Below are 17157 nucleotides of genomic sequence, written 5' to 3' on the forward strand. Positions count from 1 at the left end.
AGCAGTAGCCGGTAATACTCAGCATACAGCTGCTTAAACGTACACAAGTATTGGCTAGAAAATCAATGAGATGCCAGAACTAAACATGTTACTTTTCCGGGCCGACAGATGCGCTGAAGTGTCTGCGTCTATCATGCGCCACCAAATCCCAAACTCTTCCTAGTATTGATTTCATTTCAGAGGACAAGTGGAGCAGTGAGTGATAAGGGAAGTCATTATTGGCTAATCCATGTGACTACTGGGAAAAGCTGAACACGTTTTGTTACACTGCTGAAAGGATTTCAGTTTGAATTTGGCTTCAGAACAGGTTTCTTGGTTTTGTTTCTTTCCTCTTTTGTTTAAGACAAATTTGGACATCCTTAGGTAAAAGTTAAAGCCCTGCCTTGGTGCCAGTAGATCCTCCTCCATTTCGTCCTTTTCACACAGCTTCATCCACACTTTACCCTCTGAATGCATCCCGATGTTCAAAACAAACTCACATCCGCTCAGACAACAGTCTAGTTTTAAAAAAAGAGCCCATCTAAGTCTGTTATTTCCGACCAAAAGCATGCGAATTGAAGCCGAGCTTACGAGGAGCACTTGAAGGCAACATCTCTGTACCGGCGGGGAGAAGGAAGAGAGACGCACCGGCCGCTTCATCGGTATAAGTGTACCAAGCAGAGGGGATGATACATGTCTCCTCTGGTTTCTGACTACAAGAGGGATTGTCGTATTATCTTTTCCTCGTTGGACTTCAGAGAGAACTAAAGAAGGACTGCCTCAGCACAACGGGCAAGCTCTGGTTTGGCTTGTTTGGTAAGGAAATGAAAATGAATGACTGATGGTGATGCTTTTGTGAAAAGAAGTCAAAACGAATGAGAGCATGATGACAGGAGTGATTAATTTCTCTTTATTCTCAGAAGGGGTAAAGATGCTCCCTTCTCTTCGCCGTCGGTTGTGAGAGGAAAGGAGGAGAAGAGGAGGAATAAAGAAGAGGAGAGGTTTGATAGAAGCACGAGTCAAGAGAAGGAGGAGAGGAGGGTTATCCGACCAGGAAAGAAATACAGGACTGTTATCCCTGTCCGTTTTTTTTTGGGGGGGAGACATCAAGGAACAGAAAGAGAGCAGAAGGGATTTTCGTTTTGTAATTTTGAAGAGACAAACGAAGAAGAGGAGACACACACTGTAGAAAACGACACGGGAGGAGAGGCTTATCAGGAGAGGAGGGGGGGGAAAGCAAAGAGATTGTGTAGAAAGAGGGATATTCCAGAATGAAGAGGAGACGCAGCCCGGAGGAAGTGTGGATTTGAAGCTCTGCCTCACTCTCCATCACTCTTTAGCAAAGGAACGGGACGGAATAGAGAGACACTGACGACAAGCATCGCTAAAAACCCCAGCAGAGAGTGGATTAAAAGACAGAGACAACCTGTGTGTCCGTCCCCTCCTCTCCTCCTCCGTCCCTCTGCTTTTCTCTTTGTGGATGTTGACTAAAGTCAATTTTCGGACGTGAAGGATTTATTTAGTCTATGTTAGAAGGCGGAGGCAAAGAAAACGCACCCGTCTCCCCCGTCTCTCTCTCTCCCTCTCTCTCTCTCTCCCCCCTCTCTGTCCCTCTCTCCCTCTCTCTCCTCTCTCCCTCTCTCTCTCTCTCTCTCTCCGTTTTCTGGATGTGAAGCAGCATGCGGCCCGGTGAGAGCTTAGAGGGCTCGCGCTCGGCTCGCGGAAGATGTATTGATGCTAATAATATTACTAATAGCGGCACGGAACGCTGTCTCGCGCACCCCTCGTCGCTACAGAGGAGGATGAAGAGGGGGACGACGAAGAGGAGGATGAGAGGAACGAACGAGAGGATGACGGACGGAGGAATGACGGCGATGCGCTGTTTTCTGTGGAGTCTCGTTCTCTGCTCGCTCTCCTCGCGCGCGCAAGGTAAGGGGATGCGACACGCACACATACGCGCTCGCTCGCACACACACACACACACACACACGAGCGCACTCACACGCAGTGACATAAACGCCCTTACGCACGCACGCGCAATCCCGGTTTGGGTGAGACTTGAGAGTTTTTTTTGCCTTCCCACTGCAGTCGTAAGGAAGATGCAGCTTCTTCTTCTTCTTCCGTGCGTGCGTGTCTGTCTTTGTGTGTGTGTGTGCGTGCGTGTGAGGGTGTCTGTGAGGTGTCTGTGGATTTGTGTGAGTGAAAGGGGAAATGTGCGTGGGCGCGCGATGTGCGTGTGTGCGTGCCTGGATGTATGGTGTGTTGCGGAGGAGAGCGGAGAAATAGAAATTGGCTTACAGGGAGGATGAAGGGGAAGAAGGAGAGAGTGATGGAACCGGCAACAGTCTCTTTTCCTCTTTTCTAATTTTCTGCTTGCTTCAGTTTGCTCTCTCTCTCTCTCTCTCTCTCTCTCTCTCTCTCTCTCTCTCTCTCTCTCTATCTTTCCCTCCATCCTTCTCTTCAATACAGCCATTGAGCTGGAAGCCAATAAATATTCTTGCGGTAGCTCTTGGGCTGTGGCAGCGAACGTGAGCTGCTTATACCAAAGTGTGTGCGAGAGTGTGTTTGTCTCAATGTGTGTGTGTGTGTGTGAACGTGAGTTGTTTAGAGTGATGAGGCACAAGTCTAACACAGCATTTTATTCCCAAATTTCTACCACCATGCCCATGTTTTCATTTCCTACTGTCAAAAGATGCCATGTAAATGGTGGTGTCTCTCCATTTCTTTCTCACTCTCTCTCTCTCTCTCTCTCTCTCTCCCCCATACACACTTTCTCACCATGCCACCCCCTCTTCCCTGTCTCCCTCGTCCCTGTCTCGCTTCTCATTCCTTCTCAAGTGAAATAAAATTTTAAAATATTCACAGTATAGCGCGTCCTCTCCCGCTTTCGTTCATTATCTTGGTCTTCCTCTCCGCTCATGCAAAACCCACCCATTGCTGCATCAGGTGAGGCTTCCGTTTTGGTAGAAGCTGACTGACCATTCATCACCGTATCTCAAGAAGAGGAAGGAGAGAGGAAAATTGAGTAGAGGATGAAAAGAAATGGATAGGAAAGGAAGACAGGGGGGTTGAGAGTGGAAAGAAATGGGTCTATGAGGAGGTAAAGCAGGAGGGGAGGAAATGAGGAGATGAAGACAGGAAACAGTGTTGAGTGACAGATAAAAATAGAAATATTACAGTGGAGCGAGACAGAGCGAGCTTAGAGACACAGGACTAAGGCTAGGTTTCTAACATTCACTTAGATCTATGAGCTTCTGTCAACTCCATCCTGGTTGAATTTTGTCAGAAAACTTGGAAGCAATGTTGGCTGAGATGTTTTTGAGCGGAGGTGCAGAGACCGAGTTTTGAAAATTGCGCAAGAGGCCAAAGGAGACCTCAAAAAAGCAAAGTTCTGTGGAAGCTATTGAGAGCCATGTGTCACTGTCATTGCAAAGTCTCCATGGTCCTCCAGTGAAGGAGGAATCATGTGTAGGCTGACTAAGCAGAAATGCCATGGATTGCTGTGATTAAACCAATCGACACTGTAAACGTCTAGACTTTGACTTGACTTTGCACCTTCACAGACTGCAAGCTAGAGTTTCACTCTAAAACTACAGGAACCTCCAGTCTTTTTGTAGCCTATTTGGACAGGGTTTTTTTTTTAAAAAAGTTCACTCTGATGGACAGATCAGAGATGGTGATTTGTGGGGTGTCGACCGAACAAAGACAAGAACGAAGGGATTTCCTCAGGCACAAAAGATCTAATTTTAAACCCTTTGGCACAGAGATCCTGACACTGATCTCTTCATGGCTGTCTAGCCTGTGAGAGACCCCATAGTAACGTAGTATTTCCACACTCTTCATAGTATAAAAATGGTGTGATCAAGGCTGGTTGAAGAATAGCCTTAGTTAAATGCAAATTTCCGTTAAGATTAATGAAATGTCAAAGGCAGATGTGGAATTTGGCAGAGCAAGCAAGCAAATAACAACACTTTTCAAAAGTGTAAAGGCTGAACAAAACGGTAAATAAATGCGTAATTAAATGTCCTTTTGATCTATGCTGACATTTTAGGGACCAAGGCTTTAAAAAGAGGCTGGAAAATTAAAATCATCCACCAGCCAAATGCTGTTACGTTTTGGCCGTGGCCGGGGAATTAGTCTACCCTACCGACCATTGGCAGGTAACCAATCATTGTATGGGCCTGCGACTCTATTCTAAAAACCAATCTAAAAGGGGAATTGGCAGTAATGGATTCACACGCTGCTTTAGCTAGTGGAAAAAAAAAAAATGTTGATTTCTCAACTTGTTTTATACATTTGACACAAAAGACGCTGTGCCATTTCTAAAGCAGTAACATCTTTTGTCATGATGCTGGGCTTTAATTTAGGAGTCTGCGTTCCATGAAGTCTTTGAGCGATTTAAAAGAGGGCAGGAGGGCAGTCTTGGAGAGGACTGAAACCTTACTTTGGACCTCGTCTGCGACAGGTTTTCACTGACCTGTTAAACTTTATGTCAACAAATTCACCTCAGCTGAAGTTCCCTGCATATCAGCTGCTGAAAAATTGCCTTACTCTTCTCTTCCCTGATTCCACTCTTCTCGGTTTCCTCTGTTCGACTCTCCTCCTCCCCGCTGCTCCGCTCAGCTTAACTCAACCTCTCCTCTCTTCCTCTCTCCTGTCCCCTGCCCCTCTGTTTTTCCTCTCCTCTGCTCAGCACTTCTTCTCTGCTCTCATCTCTCCCCTCGACTCCCTGTCTTCCTTTTCGTCTGTCAGATTTGTCCCATGGCTCCAGAGGCTTAATTTACTCTCCAAACATACTAAATCGCACACATGCAAATGCACACCAGAGGAAAAAAACCCACACACATTTTTCATCGTCTCCCGGGCCTTAAATGTATTCTGGGCTACATTCAGCCTGTCAGAGTCAAAACCGGAGCTGTGTCCAACCTCGCAATTCTGCACCTTTGCAGCAGATCTGTGCTTGAGCTTCCTTTCAATGCTATCTCTAAGATTAAGCTTTTCGCACAATTTTAGTGACAGTGTGGATTTCATCAGCACTCAATCAAAGGACTAACACAGATCAATCATCTCGTGCTAATTATCAATTAGACAACCGGGTAATCTCTCTTTGGTCATCGATGGGGTGAGGAATTAAAACTGGTTCTACTGAGGGCTAGTCTCCAGCATGTGACCCAGTAATTAACCCAGAAGGCTAAAAATAGCTAATTTAATTTATATTGACGAGCCATGGAAATGTAGTGCTTTGTTCTTGCAACATGGCTAAATTGAAATTTATCAGTCATCCCCTGGTATCGTCCAGTAATTTAATGCTGGTCATCAGTGTTAAATTAGACAGGCTGTCAGGCGCAGCGAAATGGTCCTCAACCAGGTTTTACAACCCATCGCTGGACATCACAGATTGATTGGTGCAGTCTACGGCTTTGATGCTGATTATAAATCATTGATTGATGTTGTCCATTAATATGCCACTGCTGATCATTTGCCTGTATTAGTTACTGGTCGAGTATTTTGGCAATCGTTCTCTGCTGTCAATTATCAATTGGTATTACACGGACAGTCAATAACAAGGCCTTCCGGTGAGCTGAAACATGTGATGCACTGACAAACCCTGGGGCATAACATCTCTTTGCCTTCCCTGAACGCATAGACATGCTTTTGGAATATTAGTACGCTGTGTATGCACACTGAGGCAGACAAATGCTCGCGTACTGAACATTAGAGCGAGGCCAACTCTCAAGCACACATTTAATCCTATGGCTTATGGCTGGTTTCTCGGGGAGGAAGATGTGACTGTGGCAGAGTCGGCCTCCCGATCACATAAATACTTTTAACTTGCTGAGGAACAGAGAGAGAGAGATGGGGGGAAGATGGGGGGAAGGCTAGATTGGGAAAGAAAAATGGGGTGAGAGTAAAACAGTCCAGTGTGCAACATAACATAAGTTAGCACCAGTTAGCATTTGAAATTTCAGTTGCATCCATCCCTGTCTTTGATACCAACAGCCTCTCACTTTTGTCCAATCATCCTTCTCTATTCTTTTATCTGTGCCTAACTGACCACCCTTGTGTGTTTATGTTTATTAATTTTTGTGCTGTTGCTCTTCATCTCATCCTCTTTTACCCCTCTTGACTTTCGTTCACCTAATCCTCTCCTGTATTTCCAACCTCCAAACACTCACTTTGTAATTACAAAGTCAACATTTAATGCCAGTGCCTCATGTGGTCTGACTTATAGACTTGGAATGAGGAATTGCACAGGTGTGGAGGTGTCTTTGATAAGAGAGTCAGGTCATACTTCAAACTAATGTGGACACACAATACAGTCAGAAGTATTGGGATGGGGCTGTTTGCCAAGGGTTGGACCAGACCCCTTACTTTCAGAGAAGGCAAATCTGAATACTTCAGCATGCCAAGTCATTTTGGACAACGCTATGCTTCCAACTTTATAGCAACAGTTTGGGGAAGACCCTTTTCTATTCAAGCATGACTGTGCCCCAGTACCTCAACCCAATCGAGCACCTTTGGGATGAACTTGAATGGAGATTGCGAGTCATGCCTTTTCGTCCAGCGTCAGTGCCTGACCTCACAAATGTTCTGCTGCATGAATGGGCAAAAATTCCCACAGAAACACAAAATCTTGAGGAAAGCTTTCCCAGAGGAGTGGAAGCTGTTATAAGTGCAATACTGTCTATGTGTTTAGAATGCAAGGTCATTAAAGTACCTGTTGGTGTAATGGTCAGTTGTCCCAATACTTTTGTCTGCATAGTGTCTTCCCTTAACCCTCACTTGGTGGCTTTAGGGCCATAACTGTAACTCTATCCCAAATGAGATGAGCAGAGTCCAAAGGCTGAGGCTGAGAACATATCTGGATTGCATTTATTATGAACATATACAAAACATGTTGACTGGGACTTTTTATATATCATTTTTCTGTGTAATTGTTTTGTGTGATGAACTTGTCCTCTCTGTAGCCCTCATCTCCTTTTTTGCCTTGAAACTCCTTGTTCTTTGGTGTTACTACACTAGCTGTGCTGGTGCCATACTTTTTCCCCCCACTCCATCCATTTTCCTCCACCCCTAATCACTCTTCTTCTTTTCCCCTGCTTCCTCCTACCAACATTCCCCCACGGTGAATTTGTAATCACCACCTTTCTCACCCACCACCACACATCTGCCACATCTCTCCTCTTCTCTATCCTTCCTGTCTGTTTTCTATCCTTCATTAGCCTCGCCTGTCCTCTTCCCCTCTCCCCTCTCCTCCCTCCATCCCCTATCCTTAGCAAATTTAGCAAAGTAGTGTTGATTGTAATAGGTGGGTACTCGCACTCACTTCAACTTTTTTCTCTCTGTGCCAGCTAACAGGTTACGTATTTAATTCCTGCACACAAATTGCCAACCAAATGGTGTATTTTTAAATTGCTAGAGAGCCAAATCTGCTCATGTATTTCGCATTTGTGTCTTCCTGCTTTTGATTCTAGAAACGTCAGCTCGCACATATTGAACAGGCTTTTTAAATTGAAAGAAGCCATAATTTTGCCATACAAATTGGAATAAAGAGATACTGCACACCACTTATTTGTTCCAGCTGTTCCGGGGCCCTGTGGATCAATAACAGCTTTTTATACACTAATGCTGTTTTCCTCAAAGGTCTAGTGCAAATGTGCGTTTACAGGCTGGCGTCATGAGCGTAATAAGCATGATCATAATTCATCATAATTAAAGGTGAAGACAAAGTGGCTTCCTGCAGGAGCCATCAGCAAAGGTTGCACTGCAGCAGACTGACTGTAAAGATATTATGGAATTCTAGAAAATAACTTTCTCATGTTTCTCTGAAGTATTTTGTTACTGAAACTACAGTACATGCATTTCATCCAAAATGCCACTAAAAACACACACACACAGAGCAAGTGTACTGTGTGTATCACTGAAGCCCTCCAAATATGAAACAAGAGTCTGATTAAAGGCACATCACACTGATAAAATCAACTTTGAATTACTCAGAAGGTGACTTTTGGGAGATGTGAAGAGCACAGGCTTTTTGCGTGTCTGCCTCTCATGCACATGCATGCAAGCACACACACACAATCTGTCCGTCTTCCACAACCTCTTCATTATTTCAAAGATGATTAGAAGTAGACATGACGTGAACATGTTGAGTAGGCGAGCATACTCACACGCACACGCACAGGCACACACACACAGACTCTGATGCCACTTGACATGCACTAATAAATACACAAATATGTTGGGCACACCAAGATAGCATGTGTTACCCTGAGGGTGTGCCCACAAAAACACACACACACACACACACACGAGCACACACGGGGATAGAAGACACACCCAACACACACATACACACTCTGATGCCTTATACAAGAAAGGCAGATGAGAAATTAAGGAAGACAGACAGTCTCATATCCAGCTGGTGCTCCCTGTTGGGATGTGTGTGTGCATGTGTGTGCGTGTGAGGTGCTCAAATTTATGTAAAGAAACAGGCAACATGCCAGTAGAGGAAGTGGTATTTCATGTAAGATGGCAACTTGGAGTAAAATGTGAAATTGTGTATATAGGAATCCTCCCTTATAGATGGATGGACACATAAATAACAGTGTCGGTCAAAGGTTCGATCCCTGGTGACAGCCAGAGTCTGTCCCTGTCAGGCTGTCCTTGAGGAAGATACTGATGCCCTTAATGACTGTGTGCACTCTGGGGAATAAAATACATACAGTAGCTGACATGAAATTCCTACAAGACCCAACAGAACTGAACTGAAATGATGACGCACAGTAAGAAGAACAAACTTGTGTTTAATTGCAATGCAAAGAATATAATGATGACATGGAAGAGGTTGTTCTTAATAAAGCAGGTTGTGTTTGTCTTAAAAGCTCTTCATGCCAGATCACTTTGATGTCGTGACACACCAAAGATTAAGGTGAGCTACTTTGAATAAATTTGGTTTCAGTCCTGTCACTTTGCTTTTGATTCGTGCCTATTTTAGCAATTTGGCTGCCAGTTTCTTCATTGCTCTCTGCAGTGGGTTACTGATGTTGGTGAATAGAGGGGGAAAAAAATGGTCGAATTAAGCAAACAGCATTTCTTGTGTTTTGTTCATTTTAAAGCCAACAAATGGCTAAAAGCACAATTTATACATAATTTGAACCTCAATAATTATTCTGGCTTTTGAATGAGTAGAGACTGCAAAACCATGTCAAATGCTTTAACAGATGTTTGAAACCTTGTCACAAAACACCTGTTACATCAACGTATTTGTTACATTAACCATTTGTCATATTAAACATGAATACCATCTTTTTTTTTAATGGTTCCTTCACCTCAGGTCCACCAAAAACGGTTCCTAGTGAATGGATGTGCTGCCACAGATGTATGAACATGATGTATGAACATTGTTGCAGGTGATCTTGTGCCAATGATGTACCGGCAGTGTGATAATCTTTACTGCCCCGATTAATGACATTAATAATGTCTCCTGCTACCGGCATTTAAAATGTCTGGAATGTAATTTGTAATTACAGTTTAACGTCGTCATTAACTTAACTTTTATTTTAGATCCATCAGCACGCAATTCAACGAGCTCTCAGCATCTTTAGCGTTTGTAGTTAAGTTTATAGGTACTTTTTTGATTCCTTTTTTTTTTTTTAATGGATATCAAATTTTTTTTAGGGCCAAGACTGCTGCCATGGTGACTGTGTGAACTTTAAAATAATTTCAGCCGCCACTGTAGTGCGTCACCTAGTAATGCAACATAGACCCAAACAAAATAAATGTGCCAAAAATCCTTTAGAGGCACATTCCTAAAACCAGTTTACTTTTTTCTAATATCACCAAAATATCTTTTAAATGTACTTTGGGGATTTTCTTGGTCTCTCGCCACCAATATGTAAGTTTAGATTGTAAGATTCATAAAAAACATGCCGTGTAAGAAAAAGAAAAAATGAACATGATTTAATGAGATGATTTTGTGAGATATTCATGCATTAAGGGACTTATTACAAAACAGCAGTTTATATGCAGTTGTTGTTTTTGATTGACCTTTACACTAATTATCTTTATGTTTGTGGGGGAAAAAAACGGTAAGAAAAGAGCAATAATTTATTTATTTGGTGGTTAGCAGTCGGGTCTCTAAAGACACAGACAGCTGTACGACACAGACAAACAAGCATGAAGGTAATGTGATGTCAGTTTACTAGACATATGAACCCTCCACGACCCTGACAACGGTCTTTGCTGTTAGAGGGAAATATGTTTCAGTTTTGCAATAACTTTAATTATCGTCAATTATGCGTTAAATGGACAAATCTTTGCATTTTTATAAACTACAGTGCATAACGTGCTATGATTGGCTTAATTCACCCAATAGAGGACATTTAATAACCGTTATATCACAAAGACCTTTTGTTTTTCCTAATATAAAGAAATAATAGCTTTTCTGGCACAACTGGGCATTGGAATCAGGAGAAAAACCGAGCAGCAGCGGGTGTTTTTTTGTGTTTGTGTTTAGACCTGGTGTGTGATGACAGGTATGCCCATGTGCCCCAAACCTGCAGAAACATGGCTGTCAGCAGACATGACACACACCTCGCTATCGAAACACACACACACACACACACACACTCATCACCTTGTGCTGCTATGCTTGTGAGAATAGTATGTTGTCTTTCTGTTCCAATAAATTAATTCCCCATCCATTGTTCTTAAGTAGATTTTTTTTTTCTTTTATTGTGGGATGTCACAACACATCTAAAGCTTTGCAAGCAAGAATGTATTTGGGTTATCTTGATTATTTTAATCATTCAGTAGTTTTTGCACAAACATGCACCCTTACCTCCTCCTGCAGTCTTATTGGCTTTGAGTCTCAGAGCTCAGCAGGTGATGCACTTCCTCTCTGAGTGATGATGTATTTCCAGTCTGGGCCTCGCGCCTTGGGAACCTTTTTGTACTGCGATGTGTGTGTTTGTGTGTGCGTGTGTCTGACTGTGCACAGGGTGCCTGTGTGTGTGTGTGTGTGCATGTGCGCACATGTACGTGTGTGCTTGTCTGCTTCATTCCCAGAGAAGACTCATTTCCCCAGCAGGCCCTGTCAGGCTGTTTCTGGGTGCACTCAGTTCACAGCTGGAGGCTACTGCTGTCACCTGCTTACCTAACATCTCTCCTCTCCTCTCCTCTTCTCTCCTCTCCTCTTTTTACCCTTAACCACTTACCTTTGAATCAGTCATAACATCGGTGAGCTCTGTATGCCCGTACAACACTTGCCGATTCATCCTGGGCAGCTTTCTTACAAAACAAGTAAAAGTGAAGGAGAACTGGTCCTTTATAGCTGGCAATAAAATAACTCCAAAGAGACTGTGCAGTCAAACGATTGCACTGGGAGTCAAAAAGTCCTATTTTTACACCATTATTTAGTGCAAGTCTTCACTAAAATTGCTGTTTTCAAAAGCTTTCATGCTTGGGTGGCCAACAGCATGCCTGAAAAAGGAGGACAACTCTGCGGGGCAGGCAAGGAAACTCACCAAGACAGCTCTAGTCACAGCTAATGTACCGTATTTTCCGCACTATAAGGCGCACCGGATTATAAGGCGCACCTTCAATGAATGGCCTATTTTAAAACTGTTTTCATATATAAGGCGCACCGCATTATAAGGCGCATAGGATAGAAGCTACAGCAGTGTCTCGGATTGCGTTTTGCGTCCACTAGATGGAGCTGCGCTAAAGGGAATGTCAACAAAACAGTCAGATAAGTCAGTCAAACTTTATTAATAGAATACAAACCAGCGTTCTGACAACTCCGTTCACTCCCAAAATGAATAAACAGCTGTGTTATTATTTTTCCCGATGTAATGTCAGCGACGTAGTATTTTCGCGACACAGTTTATCTTTTAACAACAGCACGGTATAACAGGTAGTGCAACATTTTTATCACGTAGTGGACGGGAACTTTTCCTCGATTCAATAAACACGTAAAAGAAACAGTCCGACACCGTTACGGTAACTCAAACGTAAGTGCAATAACAATATAGTAACTCTCTATATAGTGCAAAGTAATAACAATATAACAACCCCGTTCACTCCCAAAATGAATAAACAGCTGTGTTATTATTTTTCCCGATGTAATGTCAGCGACGTAGTATTTTCGCGACACAGTTTATCTTTTAACAACAGCACGGTATAACAGGTAGTGCAACATTTTTATCACGTAGTGGACGGGAACTTTTCCTCGATTCAGTAAACACGTAAAAGAGTCTGATACCGTTACGGTAACTCAGATGTAAGTGCAATAACAATATAGTAACTCTCGAAATAGTGCAAAGCAATAACCATTTAACAATAACTCAATGTTGCTCAAACGTTACTGTCCATATTCACAATATGACCAACCTTGTTCAGTTGTGAACACACAAAAGAAACACGTAAAGCTCACTTTATCAGTTCATTCCTCATCCACAAATCCCTCGAATTCTTCTTCTTCAGTGTCCGAATTGAACAGCTGGGCGAATACGGCATCCAACATGCCCGGCTCGTTAACGTCGTTAACGTCGTAAATGTCTCTCAGCCACTCACTCATCTCTTCTTCGTCCATCCATCCCTTCGAGTTAGCCTTGATAATGACGCCGGCTGGAAAGTCTTTTGGCAAGGTCTTCCTCTTGAAAATAACCATGGGTGGTAGTTTCTGGCCATTAGCCTGGCAAGGGAGAACTACAGTGAAGGATGACTTCTCATTCCCTGTGGTGCGAACATTCACCATACGTGCTCTCGTTTTATCCACAGTGCGCTTAAATCTGTTACTTCGGCCACGCCCCCTGACTACGGTAGCCACGATTGACCAATATTGATCCATAGATAAGGCGCATCGGATTATAAGGCGCACTGTCGGCTTTTGAGAAAATTTAAGGCTTTTAGGTGCGCCTTATAGTGCGGAAAATACGGTAACACAAAAAGGTAAAAAAAAAGGAGAAAGAGACAGACAGAAAGCAAATGTCCAGTAAAAGAAATGTATAAATGAATTTATGTCATGAAAATATAACATTGAATTGTATTTTTTTAGGTGTGTTACCCATACAAGTTAACAGGAAGTTTGCACACACAGACAGAGTACATCTCACAGGTGAGGGCGTGCGCCTTTTGTCCGGCCCGCAGACGAAAGCCTCAGCAGGGGTGCTGCAGTGGACAACAGTAAACGTTTTGATCTTTAACACTCACCTTGTGTTTCTCCCACACCCCGACCATGACGCTCTCTCTCTCTCTCTCTCTCTGTCTACCCCTGCCACGCTCTCTCAGGGTCACTGGGTCAGACTGAGAGCAGATGCTTAACCACACGGCCACCAACAAACCTGACACCCACAACACACATGCTTTCATTCTGTCACCTCCCCTTGTTAATGTATTACTCTCTCTGGGGGACATTTGTCACCTGTTCTATTGTTCATCTCAGACTGATGACACAAAAGCTGGATTTAACCAGTTAGATTCATATCTGTAATTGATGTGTCGGGGATTTGTGTTGCAAATATTTGATATTTAATTTGATGTTTATTGGTGTTGTAACGGTTCGTGGGACTTACGCCTGGGTTGAATCAGGTGAAGTCTATATGCATGTTCATAGTAGAATATTGACTAATGTGGACTTAATACTGAAAAACCTTTGCAGTGCTCTTTTTCAGTACTCTTTAATCTTTCTCAAGACTTTCTATTCGGCCTGCAGCTGTGTTATTCGTTTTGCCTGCACACCTGATGTAATGCGATGCGAAGACACAGCTTTGTGGCTGTAACTGCAATGCGAGGCGCCTTATGAGCTATTCTTCTTTTATGTTAAGTTAAAAAAAAAAAAAATCTTCTGCTTACAGTGTTGCATTTTGATTAATCTGTAGCCGATTAGGCTACACACAAACCTTGTAGCCTTGTATGTAGCGTCATCATTTGCTTGGATTTGTTATGTGACAAAGCAGATTCATGTGAGTCCCACAGACACAACAAACAATATACATAATCATTAAGTTAAAGGTCTTTTAACTTTGGCAAGCTTCCTGTGATACACTTTGCTTCTGTTACATTTGGTTCCAATGTTCCTTTAGCATTTCTGTAGTTTTACTAAATGTACATCACTAGCTTAGTGCCTCTTTGGCTTTAAAGGCTTGGCAAACATCTTCATCTCCATTTTGTTGCTAATGGAAAGTCATGGCCATATTTTATGAGACAATGTTGTTGTCCCTCCAAGTTTTCTAAAAAAAATTTCAGGAAAACTGACTTAAATTGATACAACACATAAGAAATACATCCAATCTCAATTACTGAGATTTATATTTGAGGAATCTCTCGACACAGTAGTTTAACAAGACGCCTCAGGAAAAGAGCATATCTGAAATGGTGTGTTCAGAACTGAAGGGCAACGCAACAGCATTTCATTTACTGTGTGATTTGATGTTTAAAAGAACTGGGAGAAAAAAAAAGGAAGGATTACAGATGTGCATCAGATTAAGAATCTAGCCATAAATCAATATCAGAGGAAGCAAACTATTAAAGCAGAATTACATCAAACAACCTGATATGATTTCAACTGCTGTTCAAGACAGTTCAGTTTTAATATAGTCATTACTTAATTATACAGTAGAAATGTTTCAGACAAATCAAGAAAAGGTCAATGCCACATGTGGTGCAGTCTCAACTCTGTTTTTTGCCATGTGCCATGTTTTCACCTTGCTGTTGCTTCAATCTTTTTCAGGTAATTTACTGTATATCCTTCAATAAACAAAGGCAGTGAAAGGCTATTTTAAGTACTCGTCAATGTCCAAATGCTGGGTAGATGTTCGGCTGAAATGAGTTTCTGAGATCAAAAGAAACAGAACGATAAAAGGGATGGAAAGATAAAAGGATCTGAGTCACTGGATCAGAATTGTGCCTCTATAGAACCGAACTCAACAGAATTAAAATCCATTCCACTACAAGGAACGCTGGAGTCCACGTGTGTGATGGAGGTCACCGCGTTGAAAAGACATTCCTCTCAACTTCACACGACTGATCAAATTCAGCTTCTGCCACAAAAAAAAAGAAAAAGAATAAAAAAAGATTTTTATTTTTTTAAGCCACAATAGTCATCAAAGCCTCGGTCCACAATGCAGTTTTGCTCAGATTTCTATCCGAGATATAAAGTTCGTGCAGTTCACTTTGGCTTTATTTTTCTTTTCATTTGAAGTTAACAGAGCTGATAAGAATAAAGGGATGGTGACATCGGGACAAAAAAACGGACCATCTTTTATGATCTAATGATATTCGCTCTGTCTGTCATTTATTATTTATGAGCTGAGGTTATGCAGGCTTTTTGTTAGGCATGCACACTGACAACACGTGTTTGAAGGCAACGTTAGCTAAAAGTCAAATGTGAGTAAATTTTGCCTTCAGTTTGGGAAACGAGCCAGCTTCTCTCTGACCAGTTTGTTCTGATCTGAAAGCCACTTCGGCAGTAAATTAAACAGGCGGGGAACATTCAGAAAACCCCTGCCACTGAGGTTTAAATATTAATTTGATGCCCTTTGCGCACGCATGCAGTATTTAACTTAAACGACTCGACACATTTAAGCTCTTATGTTGCTGTGGTTAAGCCATTAACCTAGTTCAGCAATTTATTTTATACTTTAAGTTTAGCTTAAAAAAATACTTGCCACGCTGTTGTCCCTCATGAAGAAATCGAGGAGGATTATGGATTATGAGGATCACATCCTTTCATTTGTGTGTTTGTCCTTCTGATGCGTGTAAGATTCTTCTAATTGGAATTTGATGACTTTGGGAGAGCTGTGCACCTCGCCAAGCGCTGCAGGTCAAACCAAAGTTGTCTGTTACAGCTTCTGCTTCTGTCATTTATGATGTTGATTGTTGACCTGAGTTAGCTGCTACCAATTCAATTTGTTTTATTCAGTCCAAGGAGAGCTTTGCTCCTTTCATAAAAAAGCTTGACTTGTGTGTGTTGGCTGTGCAGTTCTTACTGACCCGTCCTGACATCCAAATTATGGGCATGTATTACCTCAGGACAGTCCAAGTGATTTGTAGTTTTTACATATTTGGACATGTTATACACCTGTAAAAAAAAAACCCCAAAAAACCCAAACTACTTACAGCTGCATTTCTAGTTGTTGGATATTGCAGCAGCCCCTGCATTGGAGGGGGGGAATGGATGGATGGATGGATGGATGGATATTGCAGATATTGCATCATACTGCTTGTGCTCTATCTTATCTCTCATTAAAAAAAAAAAAACATTAAATGACATGTGGCATGACTTTACAAAAACATGACTGGAAGCAAAATATTAAAGGCTGATAGATTCATTGGGTTCAATTCAAGGACTTGTGAGCTGTAGATTAGTACCGAACTTTTTAATTTTGCTTTTTCACAGTACAGCAAACCAATTACTTGGTTGCTTGTTAGAAAAGACCAGACAATTATCATAAACAGAGCTGCTCGGCAACTTCATCTCTCTCTCCCCCTCACTCCTATTTTTTATGTGTATAGACTATAGCATATTTAAAGAGCCAAGGACAAAAGGCAATATGAATAGACAGCAAATTTAAGTGTTAAGAATGAACAGAAAAATCTAATTAAAATGCATTATTTCAATTTCAAATGATGTTTGAATATCACAACACGTCATCAGGTAGGCCCGAGACAAAACAGCTAGCCAATGCTCTCTCGGATTGAGATTTGAAATGACCACAAACTATTGTGACTGTCATAAAACGGAGGAAGCAGCAGTTTTGTGTGCTGCGTGTTAGCCTCACACCCATCTCACAACGTGATCTCATTATTCCTCAGAAGCAAGTGGCTCACTGAGGGTAAGCAGAATATTACAGCTGTGGCGGCTGTGGCGTGACACAAATTTGCAGCCCGGTGTCCATGCCGTTTTCTTAAGTGGACCTTTGTGTTTTGAAAGATTGCGAATCCTTGGAATAGGTGACGGAAGCACAAAAAGAAACCAAAATAAATACAATGCTATGGGTAAATAGTCAACTTAGAGCCAAGATCAATATTCCAAGTGATTGCTTCACCATGCTCCTTATATTATATTTTATTGAGGGGGGCAAACCTCATACAGTACCTATAGTAAGTATTCAACCCCTTGGATGTTTTCCCTTTTTATTTTTTTTTATAAATGGAATAACGATTAACACATTT

The 17157-nt window shown here is 42.1% G+C and overlaps 1 protein-coding gene across 1 annotated transcript in view; it reads left to right on the forward strand.

Annotated features, from left to right (window-relative positions):
* The first annotated feature begins 904 nt into the window (after window positions 1–904).
* The window catches only part of csmd3b (CUB and Sushi multiple domains 3b), a 313752-nt gene continuing 297499 nt past the window's right edge, over window positions 905–17157 (forward strand). The window contains exon 1 of the mRNA XM_046418010.1: window positions 905–1908. Coding sequence (XP_046273966.1) covers window positions 1659–1908 — 250 coding nt within the window. The 5' untranslated portion in view covers window positions 905–1658. The remainder of the gene's footprint in view (window positions 1909–17157) is intronic.

The sequence above is a fragment of the Scatophagus argus genome, chromosome 17 (assembly GCF_020382885.2).
Source record: "Scatophagus argus isolate fScaArg1 chromosome 17, fScaArg1.pri, whole genome shotgun sequence".
NCBI lineage: Eukaryota > Metazoa > Chordata > Actinopteri > Scatophagidae > Scatophagus > Scatophagus argus.